The sequence below is a fragment of the Halichoerus grypus genome, chromosome 9, assembly GCF_964656455.1.
Source record: "Halichoerus grypus chromosome 9, mHalGry1.hap1.1, whole genome shotgun sequence".
Classification (NCBI taxonomy): Eukaryota; Metazoa; Chordata; class Mammalia; order Carnivora; family Phocidae; genus Halichoerus; species Halichoerus grypus.
The window spans coordinates 94,769,855-94,782,878 of NC_135720.1; the positions used below are offsets into that span (position 1 = coordinate 94,769,855).

The 13,024-nt window shown below is 39.8% G+C and overlaps 1 protein-coding gene across 2 annotated transcripts in view; it reads left to right on the forward strand.

Annotated features, from left to right (window-relative positions):
• HMGCLL1 (3-hydroxy-3-methylglutaryl-CoA lyase like 1) overlaps positions 1 to 5,309 on the forward strand; it is a 180,352-nt gene extending 175,043 nt beyond the window's left edge. For both annotated transcript variants that reach the window (XM_036120584.2, XM_036120588.2), the window contains 2 exons: positions 163 to 288; positions 3,917 to 5,309. In XM_036120584.2, the coding sequence (XP_035976477.1) occupies positions 163 to 288; positions 3,917 to 4,018 (228 nt within the window). In that variant the 3' untranslated portion in view covers positions 4,019 to 5,309. The remainder of the gene's footprint in view (positions 1 to 162; positions 289 to 3,916) is intronic.
• Positions 5,310 to 13,024: the final 7,715 nt, after the last annotated feature.

The following is a 13,024-nucleotide window of genomic DNA, read 5'->3' on the forward strand; positions in this document are numbered from 1 at the left end:
TCAGCACCCCTGGGACTGTTCTAGCAGCAGGTGAGTAAGTGAGTATGTTTGGATAACGGGTTTAGATTTTGCTTATTTGCTCTTTGGAACAGGTTAAATAAAAATTCAACAATTTACATGCCATAAATAGACAAACCCTGAGTGTTCTGGTTTGTTTTCCAGATGGGGATTAACGTGGTGGACTCGGCAGTATCCGGATTAGGTGGCTGCCCTTATGCAAAAGGTGCTTCTGGAAATGTAGCCACTGAGGATTTGATATATATGCTTAATGGCTTGGGGCTCAACACAGTAAGTCATTTAACATATTTTAATATTCATGCCTTTCAGATACAAATGGGAATGTGTCTCAGATTTGGGAAGCAATTTTAAGGTCAAAGTTTTACTACACTTTTGCTGTCTGCTAAAATGCACAGTGGGGAAAATACAATAAAAACTCTTTAGGGGGCTTTATAAAGTAACTTACTGCTGTAGCCCCATCACCAATAACGCTACCATTTCACATTTTTATAGTGCTTCATGACCTCCAAAGTACTTTTTCATGTATCATCTCATTTGATTTCACACACTGTGAGTGAGAGTCTGTGTCTTTGCATTAGGATTGTTGTTTCTGCGCTTTTGTTTTGGATGGAGGTTTTCCTAGGAGGAAACAGAGAACTTGATTTTCTCGCAGTGACAACTTGGGCTTCTGAAAAAGAGCCCAGGGCACTATTGGAATGATCAAGAAAGAAGAGAGCTTAATACTACTTAGTACGTGAGACCCTGGACAGCAAGAATTGTCTCTTTAAAAAAGTTCCTGAAAAGTCACATCCTCTATAGCATCCACCTAAATTAGCACTTTGTTTTGCCACATGTTCATTAACATTGCTTATTAGTCTGTAAGGCAGATTTTTTTGGAGGGGAGGAGGGCAAAAATATAAAAGAAAAAAGTTCACAGATGATTAGAAGTTCAAAATGTTTTCTGAGATGTAAAAGCCTCATCTGGATTACAACATGGAATTTTACCTCTCTCCCCCCCCATCTTCTCTCTCTCACTTCACTCTACTTACATGACAGCTCCTGCGGTACCACTTGCCTGTAGTTCCCATTTCCACACCATTTTATTTCTCACCTCTACTCCTGGCTCTTGCTTCCATCACCACTAAGATGGCCTTATTCCCCATCCTCGATTTCACCTGGAGACTGAGCTGCGCCCATCCCCAAAAGTCTTCTAGTGTCTCCCTGCCTAACCTCATATTGTTGGGTTCCTCCCTTAGGACTCCCATGCCAACCTGCGTGCTTCTACCTCTAAACCTACCCTGAGATTGTATCAAGATCTTATTTCTGTGTCTAGCTTCCCCTGCAGCCAGCGAGAAATTATTACAGCTATGCTCATTACATAGAAATGCTCAATCACATTCACTAGGAGATGGGTATCTCTTGGGATAAACACCAAAAGCTATTGCCCATCTTTCCTGGTTAGGAGTACCTATTATTTCATTTACAGTAGCTTAATCATTTCTGGTAGAAATGTATGGCCATGATAAAAACTGAGGCAAATTAGATTCTTTCTTGGAGATTTAGATGACTGAATTGAACCCAGCTGATGTTATCATGCATCTCATGTATCAGGTCATGTTCTAGAACTTGAGGGCTGAAATGCAAATAAACCATGGCTTCATTCCTAAGCATTCAGAATTTAAGGAGAGAATTGTTACATGGGGTAGGAGCTACAATTCAACCACCTACCTAGGCTAAAAAGCCAAGATTCTCTGTAGGATCTAGTGTTACTATGGTTCCCATGCCATATCACTTACCAAGAGTCACTAATTTGACTTATATTTTGGTTGTTTGTTCTTTAATATCCTTGCTATAGCTGTGTCAGCATAATTCCTTAGCTCTTTCCTGGGTATTCATCCTCCACACTGGTGTGCAGACTTCTGACTTGCCTTTAAATTCATCTTCCATGCTATCACCAGAGAATTTCATCCAAAATACAAATATGAATATGCCTTGTTTCCGCTTGAGCTCTCATCAGTGGATTCTCATTTCCTGTAAAGCAAAGCTGTGTTCTTGTACCCAATATGGCCTCTTCATGCCTTTTCAGGTCATCTCTGCCCCTCATTCTACATACACAGCATGGCATTTTTTTAGAAGTTTTGGACTGTTCTTCTGGCTGCACTGCCCCCTCTGTCCTCTTTCTCAATGACTCACACTCCCCAAGTAAGACTCGGGTCAGAATGTACCCTTCCTCACACCCTTTCCTCACACACTCCTCTCTACTTTCTTTTCCCCAATGGGTTTACTGCCCCACCCTCGCCCTCATAATCACCTGAGCATATCTCTATTAGTGACTTTAATTATAATACAGGACCCCTCTCAACAGTGGTCCATATTGCCTGCTTGACGCTAAACAGCCTGAGGACAGAAACCTTATTTTACATGAGGTTCTTGAAAACCCAGAACATATCATAGTACATGAGACATATTTAAGCACCTGACAAATGATTCAATAATAAAGGCAATATTATTTTATAATGATATCTGTTAGGTAAAATGATAGAGAAAGGCCAAAATGAATTTTTTTTGTGTAAAATGTCAGTAAATCCCAGTACATACTTATTATCAATGGAATTCTTGCAAAGCAAAGAACACTGGTGACTAAGATCCTTCTATAATCCCTTGCTGGGTGTAATTCAAAAGTGATAGACACATGTAGCTAGTTATTCATAAAACTTAAATAGCACTCCATTTAGGATGTCAAATAAAATGTGCCTAACATATTCTACCTAAAGCCATTCCCAGGACAAGACAATCTCAAACCAAAGCAAATGTTGATAACCGAAGAACAACTTTATAGCAAAAAGACAAAGAGAATCATTTATAAGTATCATTTTACAGAATAATTTTCTTGATCATTCTTAAAAAGAGAGAAGTAAACTACAAAGGAAACATTGCTCTAAAAGTTTCTAGAGAGAATTGACTGTATTAAAACGATGATCTCATGATCACTGTTATGAAAAGGTCCTATATTTATATTTGTCTCTCTTAAGAAAATGACAGACTTACATAAATATTAAGAACTACTTAATAGCAAGGAAGCCTGAGTCTGTTCAATTTTAAGTCCACATTGTTTCTAGTCCATGTTAAGACATAGGAGTTTATGAAATGCTACCTGAGGGCAAATCTCTGGGTAATCCACCTAATGCTCTACCTCCCCTATAGTGACAGATGAGGTGCTGGGTGGAGACCTTGATGGGGATCTTTTGTTACACCAAGCCCAAGAAATGAGGAGCATGCCCTGAACTTGGCCTTCATACCCAACCACCTACCTGTCATTCATGGATTTACCTAAGCCTTTGTTGATCCTGTTTATGCTTTCAAACAGTACAGCTTCTCAGGAAAACAAGTTCCAGATGTGTACTAAATACTACTTCATTTTATTTGACCTATAACTACTTCCTTCAATATCATACTGATAGTGTTTCTGAGTATCGTTAAAATTATATAGTTACTTTTCCTGTATTGCTCATACGTTTATCAAGTTGTTTGTTTATATAGTAAAAAGGTTTTTTCTTAAGTCCTTATCTATGAACTCCTCCAAACCATACTAATTTTAACTGCCCTCCACTGGTATTTTGTAGATTGTTCCTAGTTCTGTTATTGTCTTGCCTAGAATTTAGATACTACCCTGAATTACACTGAGTTTTTTCAGGGATAGATAGCCTATACTTTTATATGAGTCAGATTCAAGATATGCTTTAAGAAAACAAAAATCCAAAATGCTGATTATGTGATTCATGAAGAAGACAAATGTTACTCTCAAATCAACAATGAGTAACATTTTGTTAAGTAATTTCAAATTGTTAATTAACTACTAATAAAATGAAATCTGTTTTGTCTTCTTTCTCCCTAATCCACCCCTTCTTTCCCTTAACAGGGTGTGAATCTTTACAAAGTGATGGAAGCTGGTGACTTTATTTGCAAAGCTGTGAATAAAACCACAAACTCTAAAGTAGCACAAGCCTCCTTCAATGCTTGACTTGAATGAACTTGTGACTCAAGGCTGGGAAGATCCATTTCAGCTACAGATACTTATCTGAAATTCAGTACTGTCAACTTGTTCTGAAATGTGAAGTGATAGACAAGAGTGGGAAAATATAATTTTAAAGAGTATTACCGGATAGATTACAAAAATCAGTGGAAAGCAATACCAATCATTGGTAAATTGCAAGCTGAAACTAAATAATATGATTTGTAGACATGCTTTTGAACTTGGAGAAAAGTCTACTCTCTTGCTCTTATAGAAATAACTTTTTAATTTAGTAGATGTGAAAATTGACTTCAGATTTCCCTAAGTATCAAATGCTGTGTTAATACTTAATCAAGCTGGCTTAGTACAGTATACATATTGTCAGTAGTTTATGAGCTCCTGCATAGTGTGCAAAGTGTGTGGCCTTGATATTATGCATTATGCCTCTGCATCTCAACTTTCCATTTGCCAAGTCAGTTAAGTTATGGCCCAAGCGCCAAATCTCCATCTGACCGTACATAATTTTTAGCAATAGAACTTTTATATTTCTATACGGCTAACATCTGTTAACTATTTCAATGACTTTATCTTGTTCCAAGAGGCTGTGGTCAATGGCAAGATGCCATATCCTGGAAACATTATGACCTCCCATGTTTGTTACATGCATCCAGTTTACCATATTTTCTCTTTCATCAATTTTGGTAAAAACCAGGATGGTGTTACTCAACTATTGAAAAATATAAGGTCCGACTTTCATCTCAATGTTTCAGTTGCAATGCTAAGAATAGATTGATACATATATTATAATCCACTTTGCTAATTCTCAGATCACACCCAAATTGCCAAAGGAAAGGTCACTGTGATCCTAAGAATATTAAGGCAGTTTTTAATTCATGGAAAACAAAAAACAAAAACAAAAACAAAACTGTTTTCCATTGATTCAGGGTACTTTGATTAAATCACATTTTTTTGGTTGATTTCATGGTTATTTTTAACATTGAAATGACTGAAATTTTATCTCTTGTAATAGAAAGCATTGCCAGAAATAACAAAAGTAATATATCAAAGTTGAGAAGAGGAGCAGGAAGACTATGTTAAGAAAAAACATTTCTGTAACCTAGGCAAATCATATGGGGACAGAATTATTAAATGCAGGTCTGTACCATCAGTTCTATTATTTATGTAGACTTCTCTAGTAATACTTAGTGATCTTATCTTTGAATAAATTTGAATATAACTTGAAATATGAAAGGATCATTGTGGACTGTCTATTAAATATTCATCACAACTATTGAAATAAAAAGAAATTCAAGAAAACATGAGAAGTACTGATTACAACTCAGTTAACTTTAAAGATATTCATAGTGGGCGCCTGGGTGGCTCAGTTGGTTGGGCGACTGCCTTCGGCTCAGGTCATGATCCTGGAGTCCCGGGATCGAGTCCCGCATCGGGCTCCCTGCTCTGCAGGGAGTCTGCTCCTCCCTCTGACCCTCCCCCCTCTCATGTGCGCTCTCTCTCATTCTCTCTCTCTCTCAAATAAATAAATAAAATCTTTAAAAAAAAATAAATAAAGATATTCATAGTAAGAATCACGAGGGAAGCATATTGGTAATTGACAAAACCACACTAAATTCCCACAGAAGAGGCTAACTCATCAGGTTGTGATGGGTGTTGGAGCAGGAGCTTGTTATCCTGAGTCCTGAGTAAATCTTTGCATTTGGATTCGTGTTGGCAGGGGGGCAGTGCAGGGAGCAAACAAAATCACAGCTCTTCATGGATCTACCTGTTATATCTCCCTGTGGGTCTTTCTTCAAGAATCAGCCCTGTGCACTGGGGCAGTAATGGGATACCTGCCCTAGTGTGCATAGTAGGATATGTACCCCATCTTCTGAGGCATCTAGGTTTTCCTCTCTTATGGAACTGTGAGGTTCTTAGTTTTGAGCTATTTGGAAAAGGATCTGTTGGTGCAAACTACTTATAGAAACAGCCAGGATTTGCTGTTTTGAAATACAAACCATGGACTCTCCAGAAGGCAGAGCAAGTAATCTGAAACTCCAGGTGCAGGTTAGCACACACTTAGAGCACATCTCAGTCTACAGATTCATTTTCGAGAATATCTCAATGTTTCCTATTCATACTCACTACAAGAAAGTTCATGTTTTAGTTATTTGTTATCCTTTCCCCACCCACACCATCTAAAACTTTCTGCTAGATTGGAGTTTCATTTCTGGTTTGGGGGGGGGAATCACTAAAGCACATAAAACTACCTGAAGTCCACAGGCAGAATCCCCCCAAAGCCACATTTCAACTAACCAGGAAAACTTGGAATCACTGTAGGACCCACCCCAACAACCCACACATAAACCCATACCAGAGTTAGCCTTGGGGAAAGGCTTATGAATGGCAAAACAATTATGAACTTTACTAAAATACTTACCAAAACAATCTTTTATGGCATCCGCCCTTAAGGAAAATAACCTATGTTCTAGAATATGTAACATGTTTTATCACATGTTTATGTTGATGACCTATTATAGATGAAAACTAAGATGAAGTCCTCTGAAAACCACAAATTTTCTAAGTTCCGGATTCATGAAATTCACCAAGCAAATCAATGGTAACTGACTAGGACTTTCTGAGAAAATGCAGGATGCCCTTTTATGTTATTCTGATTACTATAACATTTACTTCCGTCTTAGCTGCACTTATATGGCTATTCATTTCTATATATGTGCATCCCATACCTCCAAAATGATCAACTCCAGATATAAGAGTGACAGCTTATACAACATTGAATAAGTTAGCCACAAATATCAGCCTTAACAGAATTGTCAAGAAGAGATAAAATGAAGACCTGGGCACCAGCCAGAAATCTAAATTGAAGTAACAGGCAAGTAAGGAATTGCTGTGAATACCAGTAACTATTTGCAAATTGCTTTTGTGGGCTAGGAGATAAAAGTTTTGTACCATGTGGGGTAGACCCAGAAGTTAAAAGAACAGTTTTGGAGACAGGGAAAAAGGGAAGGAAGATACTGGGCAAGGGAGGGAGGCAGAGAGGAAAGGTTCAGGAATGGAGGGGGAGGGGGTAGAAAGGTGGGAGAAAAGGGCAGGAGAGAGGGGTGAGAAGCTATTGTCTGCCTTGAGCAGCTCAAAGGAAGGTACATTCTGCTATGGTGGAGTCCATCAGTTAGGGTGCTATAAATTGCAAATAAAAAGCTTAACTTGATAGGCTTCAGCAAGAAAAATTCTCTTCAGTATTTCAGAAATACTGCTTTTCCACCATCACTTAATTCAGTAGCTCAATATGTTCCAAGTGAAAAGTTTCTCTGCATTGTCCTCTTTTTTGTCTCAGGGTATTGGCTCACCATCAGGCTCCCGCTCCCCAGGGTCATAAGATGGTAGGTGCACTTCCCAGCCTCACATTCCACACAAAGCTCAGCAGCTGTGGAGGGTTTTATTCTAATTTTTTTTTTTTAAATCAATGAAGAATATCTTCCCACCCCCATCCCAAACTCCTCATGTTTCATTGAGAAGAACATTACATGCACCTTCCTTAAACAGTAACTTAAGAGGGGAATAAACCATTAGGATAGACCAACTAAGGTCACTGGTGACCTTGAACAGATCAGTGAAGTGGAGGAAAAAAACCTGACAGGAGCACATTTTATGATCAAATGGTGGGGAATTGAGGCAGTTAAGTTAACCCTAAGGAAAGACCATATTTAGCTTCTCTGAGACAGGAGCAAAGGATGGAAACAGGAGAAGGTTTAAAGCTGAGGGGTATGCATTTAAGGGGAAAGTAGGTGATCCTGCTAATTTTTTTCATGAAGATAGGAAGTGCGGTCTTCAAACATCAGTAGGGGGTGAAGTGAGGGCTGGAGAGGAATGGTAAATCTTGAAACCCACCTAGAGCTGTATTAGAATTTATCTTACTCCATCCAAGTTTTCCAGGGGCTGTTGTGTGCTAAGTTCATGTGTTAAGTATCTATCCTCATGCTACCTTTACCACTCTGTTTGACATTCCACCTCCTGGAAGCACTTCTTGGTTCCTAGGGACCACTCTATGCATGTCCCACCACCTCTCTGGTCCCATGTCCTCTACCTCTGGTATTTTGGTCTCCTCCTTCTCTCCTTTGTGCTTAACTACATACCACAAATAAAAATTGTCCTACCAGTCAAAATGTATTCCACAGCCAGCAGGATTACCATTGCTTGGGACCTTTTGAGAAATAGTCTCTAAAGCTCCATCCCAGGACTCATATGCTCGCTTAAGTTTGAGAAGCACGTACCTGTTTGATACCTCCTTTTGGGTATCTAAAGGGCATCTAAAACTTTGTGTATTCAAAATACCTTTACCAGTTACCCCTCATGCATTGTGCTGTACCCCAAGGTCTTTGCTCCTCAAACAAGCCAGATTCAGACCCACCTCAGGTCCTGTGCATTGGGTATTCTCTCTGCCTGGAATGCTTTCCCTGGCTCTTAGCCTGGCTCCTTCTTGTCTGTCATTCAGGTTCAGCACAGATATCACCTCTTTAGTAAGTCTTTGCGGACAACCCAGTCTAAAGAAAGGCTTCAATTACTTTCTCTCACATTAACTTGTTTAACTTTTATTATAGAATTTTTAACTCTTTGTATATTTAGTTGTTTATGTTCTTTCTTTCCCCAACAAAATAAATGCTCCATGAGAACAAGGATTTTGCTATACCTTCTCTAATTTTACTTCCTTAGTACTCAGAACATATTGCTCAGCCCTGGCACTTGTAGCTGTCTAGTAAATGTTACTGAGAAGGAAAAATAAAAAAGAATTGAGTTTAAATCAGACATTTGGGAATTTAAGGATATATTTCTTAACTTTTCCTGAGCCCGTAGTCATTCTTTACGATTTGTCTTACAACGGTTTGACAGCAAAGCTTATTGAAAATCCTTAAAATCTATGTTGAATGACTGAACTCAAGAATGGATACATATATACACCAAAAAGTTTAAGAAATATTAGAGAAACTAATTTGTCAGAGAAACAAATATCTTTTAAGCAGGAATTAAACCATCAAGATTGGTACAAATGTGATAATATTAAAAACCTTCCTGAGATGGAAGAAAGGCATTAGCTACCTTAAGAAGTGCTTATAGTTCCTCTCTGTGTATCTCTCTCTCTATCTCGGTGTGTGCGTGTGTGTATCCCGCTGTATCTCGGTGTGCCGTGTGTGTCTCGCTCTGTGTGTGTCTCGCTCTGTGTGTGTCTCGCTCTGTGTGTGTCTCTCGCTCTGTGTGTGTCTCTCGCTCTGTGTGTGTCTCTCGCTGTGTGTGTCTCTCTCTCACTCTGTTTCGATCGCTCGCTCTCTGTATATTTCTCGTTCTCTCTCTGCATGTGTGTACCTCTCCCTCTATCCCCCTAGCTCTCCCTCTCCCTCTATCCCCCTAGCTCTCCCTCTCCCTCTATCCCCCTAGCTCTCCCTCTCCCTCTCCCTCTATCCCCCTAGCTCTCCCTCTCCCTCTCCCTCTATCCCCCTAGCTCTCCCTCTCCCTCTATCCCCCTAGCTCTCCCTCTCCCTCTCCCTCTATCCCCGTAGCTCTCCCTCTCCCTCTCCCTCTATCCCCGTAGCTCTCCCTCTCCCTCTATCCCCGTAGCTCTCCCTCTCCCTCTATCCCCGTAGCTCTCCCTCTCCCTCTATCCCCGTAGCTCTCCCTCTCCCTCTATCCCCGTAGCTCTCCCTCTCCCTCTATCCCCGTAGCTCTCCCTCTCCCTCTATCCCCGTAGCTCTCCCTCTCCCTCTATCCCCGTAGCTCTCCCTCTCCCTCTATCCCCGTAGCTCTCCCTCTCCCCCTCCCTCTCTATCCCCGTAGCTCTCTCTCTCTCTCTGTATCCCCATCTCTCTCTCTCTATCCCTCTCTCTCTCTCTCTATCCCCCCCTCTCTCTCTATCCCCCCTCTCTATCCCCCTCTCTCTCTCTATCCCCCCTCTCTCTCTATCCCCATCTCTCTCTCTCTCTATCCCCATCTCTCTCTCTCTCTCTCTATCCCCATCTCTCTCTCTCTCTCTCTCTATCCCCATCTCTCTCTCTCTCTATCCCCATCTCTCTCTCTCTCTCTCTCTATCCCCATCTCTCTCTCTCTCTCTCTCTATCCCCATCTCTCTCTCTCTCTCTCTCTATCCCCATCTCTCTCTCTCTCTCTCTCTATCCCCATCTCTCTCTCTCTCTCTCTCTATCCCCATCTCTCTCTCTCTCTCTCTCTATCCCCATCTCTCTCTCTCTCTCTCTCTATCCCCATCTCTCTCTCTCTCTCTCTATCCCCATCTCTCTCTCTCTCTCTCTATCCCCATCTCTCTCTCTCTATCCCCATCTCTCTCTCTCTATCCCCATCTCTCTCTCTCTATCCCCATCTCTCTCTCTCTATCCCCATCTCTATCCCCATCCCCATCTCTCTGTATCCCCATCTCTCTCTCTCTCTGTATCCCCATATCTCTCTCTCTCTCTCTCTGTATCCCCATCTCTCTCTCTCTGTATCCCCATCTCTCTCTCTCTGTATCCCCATCTCTCTCTGTATCCCCATCTCTCTCTGTATCCCCATCTCCCTCTCTCTCTCTCTCTCCCCGTATCTCGCTCTCGCTCTCCAGAGGATTTCAGGTACTGTAAAGTTTGAGAACACTGCTCTAGAGTGAAGTTCTTTCCACAACAGTGATTTACCACCCTTGTAATTGAGGGGAAAAATGGGCCAGAGTCAGTTTATTACAAGTTCCACATTCACACAGCAAAGCATCCTTTCCAATACTACAATCTAAACAGCTGTATCACTTCACATTTCCAATGTGAAAAAGTCTTAAGGGATAAGCAGAATATGGAAAACAATTATCAATGTCCCCTGTCACATTCCTCTCCTTGACTGTTTCCCAGCTCCATAAGATGCAAGCACCATGTGAAAAGGGTCATCAGAACTTTTCCAGGAGACTTGGCTCTGTGATAAATTCCACCAGTTTTCTATACATGGTATTCTTAAAGCTTATTAAAAGTATAAAAGTAAATTAGAGTGAGTACTAGGGAGTATTTGGGATAGTTATAAAGGAAGACTAGAAATAATGCCTCAATTGAGAGAAGACACTGTCACCAAACTACTTTTCCCTAGGGGAGAGAAGATGTAATGGATTTACTGTATATCCATCAGTCTTGAGTCTTTTGGCACATCTGGCTATTACTCAATGGCTATACAACCTTGGTCAATTTACCTAATAACTTTAAACTTCAAACCTTAATTCCCTTCACCTGTAAAACTTGAATAGTCCTTGTTTATAGAACTCTGATTTCATGCAATACGTACAAGTGTTTGGCAAAGTGCAGGACATATAGTAAGTGGTCAGTAAATGTTAGCTATTATCATTTTTACTATCCCTTTCTATGGAAGTGCCTTAGAGCAGAACTCCTCCATTATGAGTTGTTTAGCTCTCAGGCTGTTATAAAAGATCACCCTTCATCATGTTCCATGTAAAGGGTGCATAGTCTTAAAGAGCTTGCCATGATCCCAGAAGAGACGACTCACCATCACACCCCAGAACCATGTAAACTTAAATTGACAAAGTCTTATGCTTTACTTATTATGCTGCATCATTGACTTACGCATTCTGAACTAATTACTTTCTCCTTTCCTGTAACGCAGAACTTACTATGAGATTTTTACTAAGTAAACAATTTTACTGAGTAAATCTGTTTGAAGAATATCACAATAGGTTCAGTTTCCATGTCAGGCATCACCTAAAGGCAGGAATTTCATGAAAATTAGCCATTTGTTCTACTCTTTTGGCAGTTGGACAAGTGAGCAGGTAGATTTGATGTTCAATGCTACACGAGTTGCCAGTATTTATCTGGTGGGCTATCTATCTAGGCAGGCTTTGCTTTCTTCTTGTTCTATAGAATACCAATTAACATGCTTCCTTTATGAAGCTGTGTGGTTAAAGAGAGCTGTTCTCTGCTTCCATGGGAGTCAATTATCTTCCATCCTAACTGAGCCATAGTATCACAGCTTACGTGGCATATGGAAAGGATTATAGAAATTCTTATATTTCTAAGAATTGAGAAGAAATAACTCAGAACTTCTGATAACTCTCACCTGAATGTTCCTTTCTCCAGCTAGTTCTTTAAGGCCCCTGTCATTGATAAATTTGACCAACACATCACAGGTAGCCAGACCACTACCCTGAAGCATCTGAATCCTGAAAAGCTGCTTCCCAATCAGGGTTTCTCAGTGGCCTATCTGTATGTGAATGCCAATGTATTGAATTGTTGGGGCAGACAATCAGAAAGCATTATACGAGGCCGTAGCATTGTAAGAGAACACTGTTTACTTTTCCTAGGAGCTTCATCTAGATGCAACTGGATCATTTGGGAGTCAGCTGGTAAAATTCAATATTCTGAATGTGTGTATACACCAAAGGAAAGGGAAAGAATTGAAACTGAAATACCAGAAATTTTTTTTTTGAGAATAATTTGGAAATATTTAGATTGTTAGATTTTGTTGCTAAAAAACAATGTATGTCCTCCATAAGAACTTCCTATATTCTTGTTTTAAAACATTGGAAAGTGACTATTTTTGTTTGTCTAAAAATCTCAATAGTTTTCTTTTTGAAATGCATTTGTTAAAAACATAAAAATCTTATTTATTCTGATAAATATGCAAGAAGAACTGATAAACATTAGAAAGACAACAATACTTTAGTGAATTTCAATAAAACTTCTTCTATAAAATTGGTAGATGGGATTTAAAACCTAAGTCATGGTTTTATAAGCATAGTCCCCAGTTTACTTCTATTTAGATTCATTTATCTTTGGTAGCTTTCTTCCCCTCCTCCAACATTATTGAGCTATAATTGACATAAACATTGTATAAGTTTAAGGTACACAGTGTATTGATTTAATATCCTCACATATTGCAAAGTGATCACTAGCACAGTAGTTAGCTAACATATTCATCACATAATTACAAATACTTTATTGTGGTGAGAATATTTACCATTTACTCTCTTAG